The following is an 18,286-nucleotide window of genomic DNA, read 5'->3' on the forward strand; positions in this document are numbered from 1 at the left end:
GTTGGGAGGTGAGTGGCTGTCTGAGAGCTCTGGGTCCCTGGGGGTGACAAGGTCTCTCTGGGCTGGACACAGCCCCTGCCCAGGCTGTGCCCATCTTCCTGTCCGGCTGTGCCCAGTGGCGCTTCAGCCAGGCCCCGCCGGCCAAGGGGAGGGCACCGTATGGCTGTCTGTAGAGTCTGTGCGGGTGGCGGGCCAGGAGGGCAAGGCTGGCTACTGGGGCCCGCTGTCCCCCAGGCCCTGGCCCAAGCGTCCGTGCGGCCCGGCTGGCCCTCAGGAGGCGAAGTACGAACTCTGCATGGAGTAGAGGCGGTCGATGGGGTTCCCCACGCGGGCCTGCAGGGAGCCCACGTCTGAGGAGCCGAGGAAGCAGTCGCTGAGGCTGGTTAAGGAGGTATCACTGTCGATGTCGTGGAAGATGGAGTCGTTCCCTGGGGGGCAGATGGGGCTTCAGGACCAGAGTGCCACCTGGGGCTCCTGGGGGCCCTATCTGTCTTGCAGGCTGCGTGGCCGGAGGCCAGGGAGGGACAAAATGACCTGTCCACCAGCATCTGACCAGAGAGGCCGGGGGCCGTGGTAGGGCCCTCAAGGGTGCCTCCCCATCAGAAGGAGGCGGGGGGGCTGTGTTGGCCAGGCCTGCCTGGGCCCTGAGGCGGGAGGTGGTTAGCGTGGCTCCAGGCCTGCCCTGGCCTCCCCGGCAAGGTAGGGTGGCAGGGGCAGTACTGGGGGTGGCAGGGGGCAGGGCGGCTTACCATAGGGGTTCATGTGGTCACCTGGCATTTGGGGCGGCGTGAGGCCCTGCTGGAAGGGATCGCTGCTGCCGTAGGGGCTCTGCTCCATGGCCACGATTTGCTGCTGCGGTGGGGCCAGCGGCGTGTAGGAGGCCATCATGCCCTCCATGCGGCTGGACAGGACCTCTGGGGACGCAGCACATTTTCACTGACTGGCCTGAGCTGCCCCATCCTGGCAGCTCTCCATGGAGCCTCCATAGATGCACCCCAAAGACCCCTGATCACTGCAGAAGTACCCCCAACCTCCCTATCAACTCCACACTGACCCCACAGTCCAGGGTGCCTGCTGCAGTCCCTTGGACCTCCTCCCGACTACCCCAGGGACCCCTCCCTGGCTGAGGTTGCCTCCAGCCTTATAGGGCCCAAAGGGTCACTAAGCCCACACATCTGACCCTCCAGTCCCTTCACCCAGGCACATACTTCAGCTCCTCTTCCAGAATCTGTTCATCAGAGGCCAAACAGCCCACCTCTCCCCTCCTTCTTTTCTCCACAAACAGCCTACCTCTCCCCTCCTTCTTTTCTCCAATGGCCCTGTCCTCGGGGAGCTCATGGCCCAAGGGAGAGGCAGAGCCCAAAGCAGGTAAAAATGATTCCACAAGTGGGTGTAGTGATCAGCTGTCCGAATCTGGGCACACCAAGCAGGGCCCTAAGCCGGGCCAAGAGGGTCCTGGAAGTCTTCCTGGAGGAAGAGGCCCCCACCGCCCATGTGACTTAAAGAACAGGGGTTCAACAGGCTCTGAGCTGGGGGCAGCATTTGTGCTGAGGGGCAGCAGGAGCAAAGACACAAGAAGAGAGGGAGCCCCATAGGATCAGGAAGTCTGGGGTGTAAGGGCCAGAGAAGGCCCATGTTGGAGATAGATGCCGCTCATATATGCAGTCTGAGGTGGGCCGGCTGAGTGGGGGTTTACCCTCGAGACTGTTGGCAGCCAGGGGAGGGTCTCAGCAGCGGAGACCATGGAGAAATACTGGGAGAAAGGAGAGCTGAAGTCAGCAACCAGTGAGGAGGAGGCTATGGGAGAGGGGCTGGGGTCTGGATCCAGACAGTTGTAGGGGAAGACAGAGGAGGAGGGGCTTGAGGGACACTGGACAGGAAGCCATTGGTTCAACTTGGTGATGGATCAGGCATGGTGAGTGCAGGGCACAAGGATCAGAGCTGTCCCCTGGGTTCCTGGCTTGGGCGACTGGGTGGCTGGTGGCTCCATGTACTAAGAGGGAGGAGGGGCAGAGGGTGTTGTGCACACGTGGCAGCGTGGTCAGAGTGTGGAGTATGGTGTGGGCCGCGATGAGTTTGAGGAACATTCCTGGGGAGGCGGTGTCAAGGAGGCAGCTGGTAACACGAGAGGGTGAGACAGAGGATAGACTGTCCCAGGAGAGTGTACAGAGAGGGAGGGAGAACTGGACTCCAAGGTCATGCACTCAGAGGCCCTGGGCCCAGCCTGGGCTCTGGCCTGACCCCCCAGTCCTGTGTAGAAGGGGCTGCCCACCAGTGGCCCTGGCCTCTGCCCAGGAGTCCCCATCTCACCTGGGAACAGGCAGTTTTGGGGCACCCACCCCACTTCGGCAGTCCCAGGGAGCTCCCTTCACCCCTCCCTTCAAGGCCTTGGGGGCTGTGAGAAGGGTAGCCAGAGCCCCTTGACTCCACGCCCCCACGGGACCAGGGAGACCAGCCCTGGACTGGATTCTGATGTGGTAAAAGCATTTGGGCAAAGCCCAGTGTTGAGGGTGCCTGGCCCCTTCCCCTTCAACTGGCCCCTCACCACCCAGCAGGAGCTCACCCTGGACTCCCTGACACCCTAACAAACTTGGAGATGTCTCTTGCAGGCTTCCACTGAATTTGACTGTGAGCAGCAAGGTAGTATTATGTTTAAAGCACAGGCTTTGGAGCCCACACTTGGGGTGGAGGCCTGGCTTTGCCCCTTACTAGCTGAGTGATCCTGGACAAGTCCCTTAATCTCACTGAGCCTCAGTCTCCTCATCTGTGAAATGGGCTATGGCAATATCCTTCCTTGCAGGAATCTATTGAGAATTAAATGAGACAGAGTATGCTGAATGCCAAGCATGTAAACTGTTGCTCTCTTGATTGCAGAAATTCTGCCACCCCTCCAGCCACCCACCTGGCCATCCCTTCTCCTTGTGGTTCCCACCACTTCCCTACTTCATTGATCTCAGCCGGATCCAAGGCAGAAGTTCCCCAGGCTGTAAATATCCCTGGTAGAAGATTTCTTGGAAATATTGTCACAGGAGACTCTGAGCCTGGAGTGCCTTTGTCCCTGGCCCTGGGGGCACAGGCTGAGCCCCAGCCCCAGCTCACCTTGGCCCAGCCGCTGGGAGTTCTGCTGCTCCTGCTGCTGCTGGTGTCGCCGCGCCAACTTCTTCATCTGGGAGGGCAGTACAGTTTATGACCCCAAGACATTCCCTGTCCCACCCAACCCTGCCCCCCTTGCCTGTTGCCCTGCCCTCTCTACTCCCACCCCTGCCCAGAGCCAGTCGGGGTGTGGCAGAAAAAGGCCTCTCACCTTTGCTCTTTGGTTCTGAAACCAGACCTGGACCACACGCACGCTGAGGCCCGTCTCTGCCGCCAGCGTCTCTCGGACCTGGCCAGGAGGGAGACAGACAAGTCAGGCCCAGCAGGGGCAGCAGCTGAGAAGTGATGGAGGAGGGGAACTGGGGGGTGGGTGGGGAGGTAGAGGGATGTCTCTGCCCTCTGCATGGCTCCACCCCATCCCAGCTGCCCCTCACCTTTCTGCAGGGCTTGGAGGAGACCTCAAAGGAGGCCTTGAAGGCTCTTCGCTGCTGCGTGGTAAGGATGGTCCGCGGCCGCTTGGGCCTCCGCGGGTCCTTCCCGTCATCCCCGCTGCCCTTGCTCTGGCTGCCCTGCCCCTTGGCCGGCTTCATGTCTCCATCCTCGTCCTCGCTCTTCACTGTGGGGGACACAACCTGGCCTGTCAGGGGGGACCAAGAGGCAGTCCCAGGTCCCAGCCTTGTACCCTTAAGCAATTGCTGCCTGATGGGATCCCAGCACCTCCTGCTGACACCTGCCATGGCTCCCCAGTACCCTCAAGATAAAGTCTGCCTCTTTCCCCTGGCCCACAGGCCCTGCCTCTTCTGGTCCCTCATCTGCTGTCCCCTGCCTTGCATCTGTGTGACCCCATCCCCAGCATACAGCCCTCACTTCCTCACCCTGGCCCAAGGCCCCCAGGCCTGCTCTACTGACCACACATGCAGGCACACAGGGACATACTCTAGCCAGGAGCATGCAGAGAAGATGCCCCTGTTTGCCAGGCCTTTCAGGGTGACTTAGGGTCCCAAAGTCAAGGGAGGCAGGCCATGGCTCAACCTGAGGAAGGGCTTTGTCACTGTAGTAAGCTCCCTATCCACCCGTCTGTCCCTGAGCAGGCCACTACTGTGTGCAAAGGATAACCACACATGCAGACACACATGCACGCAGGCACGGCAGCTGCTGCACACACATTCAGGAGAACAGAAACACAGGTCCCGTGGAGGGCAGGTACAGACACCAGCACATATACACAGATGCACACTGTTGGTTGTGCCCATGCTGCCGTGTATGGATACACATGGGCTCACACACGTGGGCAGGTCTGCTGGCCTCATCCTGCCAACAGATCCCCTGAGGAGAGATGCCGGCATCTGGAGCCTTATTCCAACCCTAGGCTTACCCTGACCCATCTTGTCTTGGACCCACTTTATCCTGCTGCCCTCTGGTACCCTGGAGACCCCAGCCCAGGATACCAGCCTTAGAGAAAAGCCACAGGGCCTGGGGAAATGGACCACTAGCCCAGTGCCAGCCAAACACTAGGGTTTAGGGCCCTGAGCAGAGAACCCAAGGAGTCTCCTTCCCTCAAGGTTCCAGGGACTAAAAATTGACAGGCAAAGACATACATGCCAGATGTACTCACAGAGTATTCCTGACCAAAGTGTGCACACACACACACATGCACACTCACCCACCAGCGCACACACCTACAGATTGGCATGTGTGCCCACAAAGGCCCAGGCACACACAGCTCATGGATATATTCACACATACACACAGGCCCGTGCTCACAAGCAGGGACACACCAGCATGTACACATCTGAGCAGGCACACAGGTGCACACAGAAGCAGATACACCTGCATGCACCCAGAGACACGCCCACCCTACTATGCACACTGTCACTTCTGTGCCTAGAGTGCTGGGTCTCAGAGATGCCTGCTGGGGATGGATGGCAGAGCCTCTCCACCCCACCCTCTGCTGTGCCTCCTGCTGCCCCTCGTCTAAACTGGTGGTCCCCTTCCTCAGGCCCTGTGGGGTCTCCCTCAGAGCATGATCCCCTGTGGAGGGGCAGGCCTCCCCTCTCTGGGATCCCCCCTCGGTCCCCAGGGTAGGCCTGGTATGAAGGGGCCACCACGCCTGGGCAGTCTCTGCTCTCCCACAGGAGCCCAGGCAGCCACAGGCCTGGCCACAGTGGTGGCCTGCTCAGGGGTGTACAGGTGGATGAGGAGCTCACTACCTCTACCAAGGGCCCTGACAGTGACAAAGTCCCTCCTCAGGTTGAGCCAGGAGTGGGCTCCTGTGATTTTGAGACCTTAAGTCACCTCGTAGGGCCCAGCAGACCAGGGCATTTCCTCTCCACACTTCTGGCGCAAGTCCTTCCCCACTGCTCCCAGGAACGACAAGGACATCGGCCACCTTCCCAGCCTATCCCTCCTTAAGACTCATTCCTGGCTGGCCTCATCCTTCCTGCCAAAATGACCCTAAATGAGTTCTTTTGGGAGCCAGAGAAAAGTTGCCCTCACCCGAGGAAGTACGGTCTTTCCCTCTACCACAGAGGGCTCCAGGCCCCCTACCCAGCCAAGAGGGAGGGAATAGCTCAGGGCTGTCTGCTCCTCACTGCTGAAGGCCCTGGGGGGCCAAGGAGGGGAGGACACATCAGACATCACCAGCCCATGTCCTGGCACTGGTAAAGACTCCTGCTGTGCTGTGCCATAGTGCGACCACATTAAGGAAAAGAGAGGGTGAGGATGGTGGGCCAGAGAGCAGGGTGTGTGTGCACGCATGTGTGCAGCCACTTACGTAGGTACATGATGCATGTTTGTGCTGGTCTATATGTGTACATATATGCATGTCTGGGTATGTGTACATGCAAGTGTGGATACCTGGGTGCAGGCTTTTATGTGCTTAGGTATATGAGCACATGTCTACACACATGTGTGTACATGTATATATACTCCTGGGTATGGGTATCCAAACATACATTTTATGTATGTACCAAACGTACGTTTTATGTATGTCTGTGTATTTATGGTCATGTGTATGTATAGGTGCACAGGCATGTGTGCCCCAGATGGTGATGTCTGTGGGTACATTTTGTGTGTTTGTGGTTGTGTGCCCACTAGTGTCCATGTGCACCTGCATGTGTGCATATGTATATGTGAACACCCTAGTGAACACATGTGCATGTATATAGTACGTGTGTCTGTGTGTAGCTCAAGTCATGGGGTCAGGAGGAGGCCTGCTCTGGCTGGGATGCCCCTCTGCAGTGCCTTACCAGGCCGCCCTCCCCGCTGCCTGCACCCCAGCTCCAGACCAGGGCTCACCGGAGTCAGACTCGTCGGGGCTTATGGAGCTGAGCAGGTCCTTCTCCTTCTCGTAGTCACCCTTGCACAGTAGCTGGCCCTCTTTGAGCACAAACTCATCGCCCTTGCGTAGCTGCCGCTCACACACGCAGCAGCAGAAGCAGCCCAGGTGATACACGCATTCCAGCGCCCGCATCACGAATTCAGTGGGTGCAATCTTCTCCATGCAGCCGCTGCACTTGGCTGCGAAGAGCCTGTGGGTGCACAGAGTCGGAGTGTTGGGTTGGATTCAGGGCTCCCTTTCAGAGGTCACTGCCTATTAAGGGCCTCTTCCTCCTGCCACCCTGACCCTCAGCACAACTAAGAGGGGCCCTCTCTAGGTAAGGAGCAAGAGAATGGGAGGGCCCTGCAGCCCTGCTCCTCTGGTTCAAAGTCCTATGACTGTTCCAGGATCCTTCCTGCTCGGACACAGTGGCCACTAGAGGGCAGTGTGCAGGGTCAGCCTTAACCTTCCCAGGGGGCCAGGCTGATCTCCACCCTGAGGAGGACAGGCAGGCCACAGGTTCTATCTACCCCCACTCTCAGGTCTGCTCAGTCTCCTCCCTGTTCCTCCCATGTCCTCACTCCCACATCTAAGCAATTCCCAGCCCTGTCCAACCTACCAACTCTGGGTTCCTCCTCTCCTCCCTGAGCTCCTGGCCCCCAGTCTTGCCCCCTCCAACCCAAATCCACACAGAAACCAGAGGGATCTTCCTAAAACACATATCTTATCATGCTGCTTCCCTGCTCTAAACTCTTCCATGGCTCCCTAGTGCCCTTAGGAGACTACCTAAGCTCCCGAGCCTGGTACTCAATGCCCTTCTCTTATAATTCTCTGCTCCCTCAGGCTGTGGCTCCATGGAATAGCCTTCATTTTCTCCAAAGCACCATCATGATAACCTTCTGATGTGTCCTTTCTCCACTTCTTGTCTTGGCTAATGCCTACTTACCCCTCTGTTTCAGTCTGGGCATATCTGCCAACAGACATTCACTGACCATGGACCTCATGCCAGCCACTATTCTAAGCATTTTATGTGCAGAAACTAATTTAATCCTTGCAACAGCCCTATAAGACAAGAATGGTTATTAATTCCATTTTAGAGATGAGGAAACTGAGGCGCTGGAAGGCAGGGTCACTTGCTCAAGGTCACATGAGTAGTAAACGATGGAGCCAACTCCACAGCCTGGATCTGATCTGGTTCCTCCATGACACAGTGGTTCCATCTCTGAGACAAAGCTGGATGGGGTCTGCACGTGCTTCTGGCCAGCGTGGGCAGGCAGGTCTGGGCAGTGGGGCCCCTCCTCTACCCAGGCCTGTTGACCACTCCTCCCAGCCCTTCTACCCTCGTCACGTGCCCTGCTCTGTGGGAACTCAGCCTCAACAACACTTTGATGGAAAAATTTATGAAGAATCAAATTATTGCTGCTGGGAGGGAATTAAAACCATTTTTCATTCCCGGAGTCCCTGGGCCACGTCTGCGGGCGCCACCTTGGGAGTGCTGCGCACATCCCATCCCTCTTTATGGCCCACCATCACGGGCACAGATTACAGCTGCAATTCTCTCCTAATCGGTTCTGGAACAGAAACGGCCATAAACGCAAGGCACTCAGCCTGCCTCCCTTCCCGGGGCTACCATCAGTGCCGCCTACAGCGAGCTGGAGGGGAGCGAGGGACAGGGCCAGCCTGAGCTCTGTCTGCCACCCTGGCGTGGGCAAGAGCACTCAGCTTGGGGACACCCCCAGTGACCCCTCCCACTCACCTCTATTCTACCCGGCAGGCTCCTACTCATCCTGTAAGGCCCAACTCCAATGCCACCTCCTCTGGGAAGTCTTCACTGATGCCCCAGTCTGGGGCAGGCACCTCCTCTATGCTCCCCTGAGCTTCCCTCTGGTCTCAGTTCCCTCTGCTATAAAGTGGGGATGTCAGCAGGACCTCCCTCAAAGGGCTGTTGTCAGGATTCAATGACATGAGCATGTAACTCAGTGAGTGAGTATCACACTGGAGTGGTAACGAATGTCCCTGTCAGCCCCAACTCCACTGGGGTTCCATAAGGTGGGACCTGGCTCCACCTAGTCCTTAAGGAAGCCTCAGTGAGTGTTCACCAAGCAGGTAAGTGAAGGCTGGGGTAGGCTGGGCACAGCCAAGCTCAGGCCAGGACGGGCAGGCGGAAGGCTCTGCCCAGGCGCTGTGTTCCAGGCAAGGAAGAGCTTTAGGCCATACGGCGCCTTTGTCAAAACTAGAAAAGGCACCCTTCCTCCAGGCTACTCATCTTGCACCAGAGTGCATGGCTCCACGAGCAGAATGTGGGCTGGATTTCAGCTCCTATGTGGCCCTTTGGCTCGGCACCCTTGTGCAGAGTACCACTTGCCCAACTGTCCATGGCAGCCTTGGGCGGAGGCCCATTCTGGTTCTCAGGCCCTAAGGAATTGGGCTGGGGAAGGAGCCCAGGTGTGCAGAACCTGCTCTCTGACATGCAGGACGCTCCTGCCCTATCCTGTCCCCGCTATCGCTCTGTCCCCTCCGCACCCTCTACCTCCTGACCTAGGGGCTTCACTGAGTCTGCAGCCTCTGTAGCCAGTGAGTGGGCAGTGCATGGCTGCATCTCTGTGCCAGCATGGAGGGGCTGGGGTCCCAGGGCCAGGATCATCGCACCCGGCAAGGAAGCCTTCTCAGGCTGGGGGGGTGTGGTGGCAGGAGGGATTGTGGCAGGGTGGGTGACCCGCATTTGCAGCCGCCACCGCCACCACTGTGCAGGCTGCACTAGCAACAGTAACAGCCGCACTAATGCCTTCGCAGCAGGGGGTCGATTGCTACTTTCTCCAAACTCATCAACACAATCTATTATTAATACTTCTCCAAGGGCTCTGTGCCGCCATTATGGAGGCAGCGCCAGCCACTCGGGGCATCATCTGTTATCTAGATTGCAAAAACTCGGGAAATAAAACAAACCGCCCGTGCTTTGTAAACGGAATGTGCCATCAGTTTGGTCTCCAAGCATCTCTCCACCCAATAAAACATCGGGGGGGATGCCATGAAATACTCACTCCCAATTACGGGGCTGCCTTTGTCTAACACGCAGGGTAAGAGCTGCTAACTGTGGGGGTGGGAGGAGTTAGGGGCACGGCAGGGTTCCCACCTCTCTGCGAGCCCTCATCCCCTTCCTCAGTTCCTCCCAACTTCCCAGAACCAGCCATTGAAAAAGTTGAGCCACAGGAGGTGACGTGGCTTAGAGCTCAATGCCTGGTTCTGCCACTCGCTGGCTGGTACTGAGCAGATAATTTCCACTCTTGGAGCATCAGCTTACTTATCTGTATAATAGGTTCAACAACATTGCCTGCTTTGCAATGTGAAAATGCAATAAGCTGTTGGGTGTAAAGTGGCGGGCACAGAGGGCATGTTCTGGACTGTGACAGGCTTTATGAGGCTAGGGGCAGATCTCTCCCCCATGAATGCTTCCAGGAAGCTGCAAATCCTGACTGGAGATGCAGAATTGCTCAAGCTGGAAGGCTCCGAGCTTTCTGCCTCCCTTGCCCATTGGGAAAGGCCTGACAGAGAGGAGAGGGTACTGAGGTTGGAGCCCAGCTCCTGACTTCAATCCTGACTTGGCCACTTACCGGCTCTGTGACCTTTTGGGCAAATTTTAGTCTCAGGTTCCTTATCTGTAAGATGGAGATAATAGTTCCCACTCCTCAGAATTGTGCTGGGGATTCAAGATGGGTGTGTTTCTGCTTCCCACACTTGGGTGGGAAGTCAGGATGGGGCAGGGCCTGGAAGTCAGCGCAGGTGGGGGTGCTGAAGCTCCATCCCTGTCTCACCTCATCTGGGGCAGGAGGCCTCAGGGCAGACAGCCCAGGAGGAGCCTGTGGCTTCCCCCTCATCTCCCTGCCCTCTCAAGTACCATTCTCCCCTCCTCCCATCTGGATGCTCCATAACCAGAGGATAGCTTTCTCACACCACAGGCACAGAGGCTTAGGGGCAATCTACATGACCCCAGCCCCTCACCACCATTTTCCACGTAAACTGCCACACCTTTGCTTATGCTGCCCCTATAGCCTAGAACACCATTTCACCCACGCCAAACCTTTGCCTGGCAAACCCCTGTTAACTGTTAAGGATTTAGCTTGGGCATCACTTCCTCCAGGAAGCCCCTCTCCAGTTGGAGATAGATGCCTCCCTCTCTGAGTTCCCTGTCCTTGTGCCCCCTCCTCCATTACAGCACTTACATAAGGACTCCACTTCATATAATTTCAGGTCCGCTTCCTCCTCCTCCCGTTCTGCCATGGTCACCCCTATTGACAGAGCTGAGCACAGGCCCTACACACACTAAGGTATGCAATAAATGTTTGTTAACTGGATACTGAACTAACTCAGTATGTATGGCAGGGCAAGTCAGTCCCTACCCAAAACTTGGTCTGCTGGGAGTCCTGCCCACCTGTCTTGGGGAGACAGTGCCTCCTGGGAGGGAAGCAGAGTGTGGGGCTATGAAAAGGGAGAGGGCCCGGGAGCGGGCAGCCTGGGGTTCCAACCTGGTTCTATAACTTTCTTGCTGTGTGACCTTGGGCAAGACATTTAACATTTCTGAGCCTCACATTCGTCACCTGTAAAATGGAAATGATTGTACCTACGGCTCACTGAAGGGTCGAATGCACATAAAGCCCTTGGTACCATGCCTAGCATGTGGAAGCTCAGCACTAGCTGCTGTCTGCCTTTCCTCTTTTTTTGGCCCCATGTGTGTCCAGAATGCTTCTGTTGACACCGTTGCTGGGTCTTGGTGGTTCTGCACTGGCAATGGGCTTACAGGTCTCAACTGTCCTTCCCTCTCACAACCACCCTGAGTTATGGACTGACCCTTCCAGCTGCTGTTTGGGCCTCTGTTGGCCTGAGCTGGAGAGCACTCCTGGCCTGCCTCATTTCTCTGTCTGTCTGTCTCATTAACATTTATTGAGAGTTTTTTTTAATAATGCTCAGTTACCATCTACCTGCATCAGCTTACTAAGTCCACAAGAACCCTGAAAGGAAGATGCTACTTCTATTCCTGTTTTACAGATCTCAGGACACCAGGGTGCAGAGGGCAGGTTGCTCCTCCAAGGCTACAGAGCACAGCAACAATCCACCCGGCTTCCGCCTGCTCTGCATGTCCAGGTGCTTCTCTGCACATCAGTTACCCGTGCCCTGCGGCGTTCTGGGTACATACTCATCTGTCTGCCCTCGAGGCTGTGAACCTCAGGAGGCAGGGACCCCATTCACCCCAAGTCTTTAGTGCTCAGCATTGAGTCTGGCCCCCAGTAGGAGGGGCTGAGTGTGTATTGTGTTTTAAAAACCAAACTGAACACCTCCCTCCCCTAAGTACCCCCACACATGCGTATTTTTTTCCCCAGTAGGATCATCTGTGATTACGAAGTGAAAAATTCCATTTTTAGGGATTTCCTTTTCTTGAAGAGTCCCAGGCCGTGAGGACACATCTCCATCTCACTCTGAGTTTTTATTAATTTATTTGTTTAATGCTCAATTTATTAAACTCATAAAGCTAATAAACAAACTGTGAAAAACAATTTTTCTAGAGCATTTGAACATGGATTACAAATCTGATTAATTTATTTCTCTTACACCATTGACAGCTGCAGGGACGAATGTAGTACAGCCGATTCTTTTACTTTGAACTTCAATAAAATTGGCTTCCTAATGTCCCAGGCGAGGCCACTCCAGCCTCTCTGGATGGGTCTTCAGGCCCAGGTCTTAGGGTCCCTATAGCATGCACCAGGCTTGAAACCCTGGCAGAGTCCCCAGTACTGGGACCTTGCAGAAGTCCCTTCTCCTCTATGGGCCTCAGTTTCCCTGTCTGCCTAATGGAGATAATGATAGAGGCAACCTTACAGGGCCAGCCTTACAAAGCTCAATAAATGGGGGCCATGACCACTGTCATCATCTCTCCAAGACATCTAGCACCTATTCACTGCTCTAAGTGGAAACTCCCCTGCCTCCTCCTCATTGTACTGCCATTCCCACACCCCGTTACAGCACTTCACAGTTTCTGAAGCCCTTGTGGGTGCTTAAAACAACTCACTCCCCATATATATGCCCTCTACTCTCAGTGGGCCTCCTCTAGCCCTAAAAAAACCCTAGTCAGCCCCTCCCTCACTACCTCAGCAGTGATTTCCAGCCTTTGCCACCCTTCTCCAGCTCTTAACCACTGCACTCCTGCTCAGCGGACAGTGTTCCCTTCCATTTCATGAGGAAACAGGTGTTTTCCTCCTTAGGAATGGAAACACCCAAAGTCTGGTCTTGCCTCCTCACCAAGGCAAATCAAATCACATGCCCTCTTTACTTCAAAATGTTCCAGAGTGCCCAACAACTTCAGACTAATGCCCAAAGACCTAATCATGGCACTCAAGGCGCCACCCACCCTGCCACATCTGGCCTCAGACCCTCTGCTTCAGCTACCCAGCCTTCTCATTGCTCCCTGAACACAGAAAGTCCCATCCTGCCTCCTTAGCACTTAAAATTCCATCTGCCTCTAAGACCTATATGCTCTTGCTCTTTCCTTTCCTTCTTGTTGAACTCCTCTTCATCCTTCAAGACCCAATTTAAGCGTTACCTCCTCTGTGAAGCCTTCCCTGATGCCTACAGACCCAGCCACTCTCCAGCTGTTTGTGTGTTTTAAGTCCTCACAGAGCTAGAAATTAGGGGCTCTATCTAATTTCCCCCTCCCCTCCACTAGGCTCTTTGGATCAAGTAGGTGGTTAGTAAATGTTGAATGAATGAACAACCTTGTGAGAAGTGAGATGGGCAACGAGGAAGGACAAGAGAGTATTGGATACTCCACTTCTGAGGGCCCAAGAATGCCACCAGGTAACCAGATATATGAACTCGTCCTTCCCTACCCCTTCAGAACTACCCAACTCAGACTCCAGTTTCCTGATTTTTACCAATGAAGCTCCATGCACACCTCCTGTTAGGCTAGGAGTCCTGTAGCAACCCCACTAACTGCACCCTCATCCCAAGTACATGGGGAAGGCATGGGGGAGGGGGACATGTTTGTCCTTAAGGACTTGCCCCTGACCATAGCTAATTGGGCAGGCCTGGACACCTGACACGAGGTGGGCCCATTGAATCTGCTATCCTTCTGTCTTTCTTCTGCTCACCCAAGAGCCCTTTGTCAGGCCTCCACCCTCAGGTGTGTGGCTTTCCACACCTCCAGCACCAGCTGGGTGGCTTTGAAGTCATATCCTTTCTTTGAACCCCAGTTTCCTCTTCTGTAAAATGGGGCTGTTGATCCCTCCTTCACCAGGTGATTGAGAATCCAGTGAGTTTTAACCCATGTGACAAACCTAACCCAGTGCCTGGCACAGTGGTGACCTTAACAGGTGTGTGTTCCTCTTCCTCCTCAGTCTAAGCCTCACCGTGGTCCCCCAGTGCAGGCTCTAGAACTTTCTCACATCAGATTTCAGTCTGAAGTCCCCTGATGAGATCATGGGTCTGTGCTCTTCCTGTCTGTCTGTCTGTCCCTTGGTAAGTATGAGCATCTGTCAGACCCTCATCCATGGCCAAATCAGGGACCAGGCAGATTCTGGGCCTGATTTCCTTTAGGACCTCTCCAGGCCCAAGACCCCCAGCCCTGGAACTGTGTACCCCATAGCCCCTGGAGCAACCACTGCTGGAAACACCCTCCTCCCTCCATGGGGACCACAAGACTTGGCCCCTGGAACCACAGTCCCTCTATCCCCACTGGCTACACCCTCTTGCATTCACTCAGCAAAATCCATGGAGGCGGACTCTGAGCCTCCTACGAATGCTGGGGGAGAGAGTCAGATCAAATTTTGCCACACGGGATCTCCCACAGCAGTATGTATGCTTTGATGGGGTACACTCAGCAAGCTGGGAGGCACAGAGAGCTGTGATAGTCAATCCAAAGAAGAGTGGGGGACTTCTTGGAGGTGACATGACACATGGTTAAGAACCTGGCTCTGGAGGGAGAAGGAATGGGTTTGAATCTCAACTGTCTGACCTTGGCTAAGCCACCTCCAGTCTTTGAACCTGTTTTCCCATCTGAAAATGGGATGACAATTCCACCTTACAGGTAATCACGAGAATGTATTAACCACTCTGCACCACACCTCCCTCTAGGCCAGTGGCAAGGCTCCCATGAGGGGACAGTTGTAGAGCACTTAGGACAGGGCCCTGAACATGGCAAGTGCACCGTGATGGGGGCTGATGCCATTATTCCTTGTGTGGTTGTGATGCCTGTGATGATAACTGAAGGATGAGCTGGAGTTGACAGGAGTGGGGGCAGGACCTTGGACACTCTTGTGGGCCCATCTGCTGCTGCCAGAGTCTACCTGTCACTTGGAGGAGCTGATTGGGTGAGAGCAGGCAGAGGGAGCTGCCTGGCCTCCTCCCTGTCCGACTCGCTGACATCTCCCCCACGTGCCTGCCACGTCCTTATCATTCCGGGTGTAGCTGTTTTTTATTTTGAGACAAAAAGGGGCCTGTTGATGGGAATCCAACTCAAACCAGCTGCAAACATCTGCTTTGATGCGGCCGCGGCGGGCTGGGCGGGCGGTGGCGGGAGCCGCAGGCGGGGGCCCCGGTGCGAGCGTCAATCACGCGGCTGGAATGTGCGCGTTGTGGCTGGGCGCTCTGACCCGCTGCCGCTGGCGCGCACGCCTTGCAGGGCTTCTCCGTCGCCTCGCCGGGCCGGGGCCGGGCCTGCAGTGAGGGCTGCCCCGGCGCTTCCTGCGGGCGCTGCGCAGACATGGCTGTGCGGGGCCGCCGCCTCCTTGGCCCTTTGATCCGGCCTGGGGCACTGTCGGGAGCCCCCCAGCTGAAGCTGGAGGTCACCGGCCAGCGGCAGGGAGGGACCGGCACAGCCGGGAGCCTGGGGTACCATCCAGCGGTCAGCCTGGCCAGGCATGCACACGTTCACTGATTCCACAAATATTTATTTAGCACCTACTATGTGCCAGGCACTGTGTAGAAGCTGGGGATAAATTCGTGAATAAAAGGGACAACCCTTCCAGGTGCCACGGAGCTTCCATTTTAATGGGTTTGGGACACGCAACAAAGAGAGAAATCCACAGAATACAGAGTATAACAGATGGTGACAACGCGATGGAGAAAAATAAGGCCGGGAAGGAGGAGGGGCAAAAAAACCCAAAAACCCATTGCCCTGGAGTTGATTCTCACTAATAGGTACCCTATAGGACACAGTAGAAGTGCCCCATAGAGCTTCCAAGGAGCACCTGGTGGATTCGAACTGCCGACCTTTTGATTTGCAGTGGTAGCACTTAACCACTATGCCACCAGGGTTTCCATGGAGGGGGCAGCAGGGTGCTGCAATTTTAGAAAATACAGAAGTGTTACTGAGCTCTGCCATTTGAACAGAGACCTGAGAGAGGACATCTATGAATACCTGTAAGAAGAAAGTTCTAAGGAGAGGGAACAGCAAGTGCAAAGGCCCTGAGGAGGAGCGCCTGGGTTGCTGAAGGCTCCTGTGACTGGAGCAGATGAGTGAGGGGAAAAGGGTAGGAGACTGGGGCAGAGAGGTATGGGGGTGGGGGGCAGATGGTGTGGCACTTTTCCTCAAGTGAGATGGGAGCCCTGGAAGGCTTTTGAACAGAGGGGAGATGTGATCTGACTGACAATTTAACCCCATCCCTCCAGCAGCTGAGTGGAGAAGAATGTGGGGAAGCGTTGGAAGTTACTGCAGTAACCCAGGCAAAAGATGATGTTGGCTCAGACCAGCTGGCAGCAGGAGGTGCTGAGACGTGGTCCACCTTGGGTGCATTTTGAAGGTAGCCGAGCTGGAGCAACCGGAAGGATGGGGTTGCCATTAAATGAAATGAAGAAGACAGTGGCAAGAGCATTTAGCTTTGAGGTGAGGGAGGGGAGAATTGAGTGTGCAGTTCTGGCCATGTTAGGTCTGAGCTGCCCTCTAATTAGTCACTGGAATCTGTCTAGGGGGCAGCTCTATACATGAGTCTGGAGTTCAGGGAGAGGCCGAGGCTGCAGATACCCATTCTGGAGCTGCCAGGGTAAAGGCATACACAGATAAACACACACATATACACACTCACTCACATACACTGCTGTGCTCATGGAACTGGCACCTGAAAATTGGTCTCCCACTTTTGGGGCTCTGACCCCTGGGGGTGGGAAGGAGATTCAGACTCTGCCCCAGGCGTCCCTTTGCTAGGGCACTCTGGAGACCAGACCTCCTCTGGTGCCAGGTAGGAGTCCTTCTTCAATCAGGGAGAGACGGTGGTCCAGGGCAGGTGGAAGGGGGAGCATTAGACCCGTCTGACCATTCTCCCACAAGCCGCTTCTGGCCCGGTTCAAAGCCTTGGTCCAGAGCAGAAAAGCGGCCAGAAGCCTGGGCCAGTGAGGCCTCAGGGAGTCTGATGCCATTTGTTAAATGTGTTTTCTGGGCCAGGCACCGAGCTAAGGGCTTTACTTGTATGATTTCATCAGCCTTTAAGTTGACTCTCCTCCCTCTTCTTTCTGCCCCTTCACTGCACCCCTTTCCACAAACTCAGTTTATTTGACGATTTATTCATTTATTCATTCATCTAACATTTATTGAGCTCATATTATTATTATTTTTTTTATTATGAGCAGGCCCTGTGCTGGGCCCACAGTAGGGACCTTCTCCCACCTGCTCATTAAACCCTTTTGAGCTGTTTTCAGGTTCTCTTCCCCCATTCTCACTGAGGTAACAGCTCTGGGTTGCCAGATCTAGCAGCTTTTATTATTAACTAAAATTTATTGTTTCCTACATATCAGGGCCTATGTCTTATTTGCACATGAACTGCTCCCCATAAGACCTCTGAAAGATGGGCACTGCTGCTCTTATTTTACAAGAGAGGAAAGAGAGACTCAGAGAGGGTAACACAACTGCTTAGTGTCACAGCTGGAGTTCAAAGCTGGGAGTTGGGCTACAAAGTTCCTGGTCGCTCTCCATTCCTTGGTGCTTGACGTTCTGGAGCTCCCGGTTCTTGAAGCCCTCTCCTGCCTCAGCCTCCTCCACCCTCCCCACTTCCTCTGTCAGCTCAGAGCTGCTGAGCCTATGATCTGGGCTGGGGTTAGAGAGGTGGGGGGTTGTGGCAGGCCACAGGGCTAACGACACAGGTGGAAGATGAGAAACTCCCACACTAAGAGGTTTAGAAGACTTTGGATTTTCCTCCGGGGTCTTGGATGGACAGAATAGGTCAAGCCCAGAGACGTGTAACCAGAAAGGGCTCGGGGATCCAGGGTACAACTTGATGGGGTGTAAATTTGGTCAGGCAAATTTGCTCTCTGACCTGGAGGTCAAAGAAGACTTCCTGGAGAAAAGGGGACTTCAAAGAATGGGGAGGATTTGAATGGGGGGAGTGGTGGGCTGGGATGGGAACAGGGGTGTGTCTGGGCTGGGTGCTGTGTAGGGCCAGTGAAACAGAGAGGCCTTTCTGGGAGGGAAAAGTTGAAAAATGAAGACCAGAAAAAAATGGAGGCCATTTCCAGGGTTAGGGAGACAGTGGGTCAGTCAGGTTGGAACATAGGTGAGCAAGAAGGGTCAGGCTAGAGCCTTGGATGTTGGGCTAAGGAAAATAAATCAGGTCTCTTTGCTCCTATTGATCCACCCATCCATCCATCCATCCTTCCTTCCATCCATTCACCCATCCGTGCATCCGCGCACCCATTGAACAAATACTTAGGCACTCTTCTGTACCAGATCCTGTGCCATGATTCCTTCTCCCGAAAAAGCAGAAACTGCCTTTTGAGCCTTTCAATATAAGAGTTTTGATTCCATAAGCATTTACCAAGCACCCACCATGGCCAGGTGTTGTGCTAGGTGATGGAGAATGAGTGGGGAACAAGACGCAGGGTCGATGCACTCAGGGA

At 55.0% G+C, this 18,286-nt stretch overlaps 1 protein-coding gene across 3 annotated transcripts in view; it reads right to left on the minus strand.

Moving 5' to 3' along the window:
* Window positions 1-270: 270 nt before the first annotated feature.
* Window positions 271-18,286, minus strand: part of LMX1B (LIM homeobox transcription factor 1 beta) — an 86,311-nt gene continuing 68,295 nt past the window's right edge. Inside the window, exons 3-9 of one of the 3 annotated variants that reach the window (XM_003407727.2) lie at window positions 6,391-6,623; window positions 3,528-3,709; window positions 3,305-3,382; window positions 3,075-3,166; window positions 2,280-2,287; window positions 771-914; window positions 271-428 (exon numbers count right to left, since the gene is read on the minus strand). In XM_003407727.2, the coding sequence (XP_003407775.2) occupies window positions 271-428; window positions 771-914; window positions 2,280-2,287; window positions 3,075-3,166; window positions 3,305-3,382; window positions 3,528-3,709; window positions 6,391-6,623 (895 nt within the window). Of the gene's footprint in view, window positions 429-749; window positions 915-2,279; window positions 2,288-3,074; window positions 3,167-3,304; window positions 3,383-3,527; window positions 3,710-6,390; window positions 6,624-18,286 lie in introns of all 3 variants that reach the window. The other 2 variants (XM_003407726.3, XM_003407728.2) reach the window with 2 other exon arrangements.

This window comes from Loxodonta africana, chromosome 9 (assembly GCF_030014295.1).
Source record: "Loxodonta africana isolate mLoxAfr1 chromosome 9, mLoxAfr1.hap2, whole genome shotgun sequence".
NCBI classification, from domain to species: domain Eukaryota; kingdom Metazoa; phylum Chordata; class Mammalia; order Proboscidea; family Elephantidae; genus Loxodonta; species Loxodonta africana.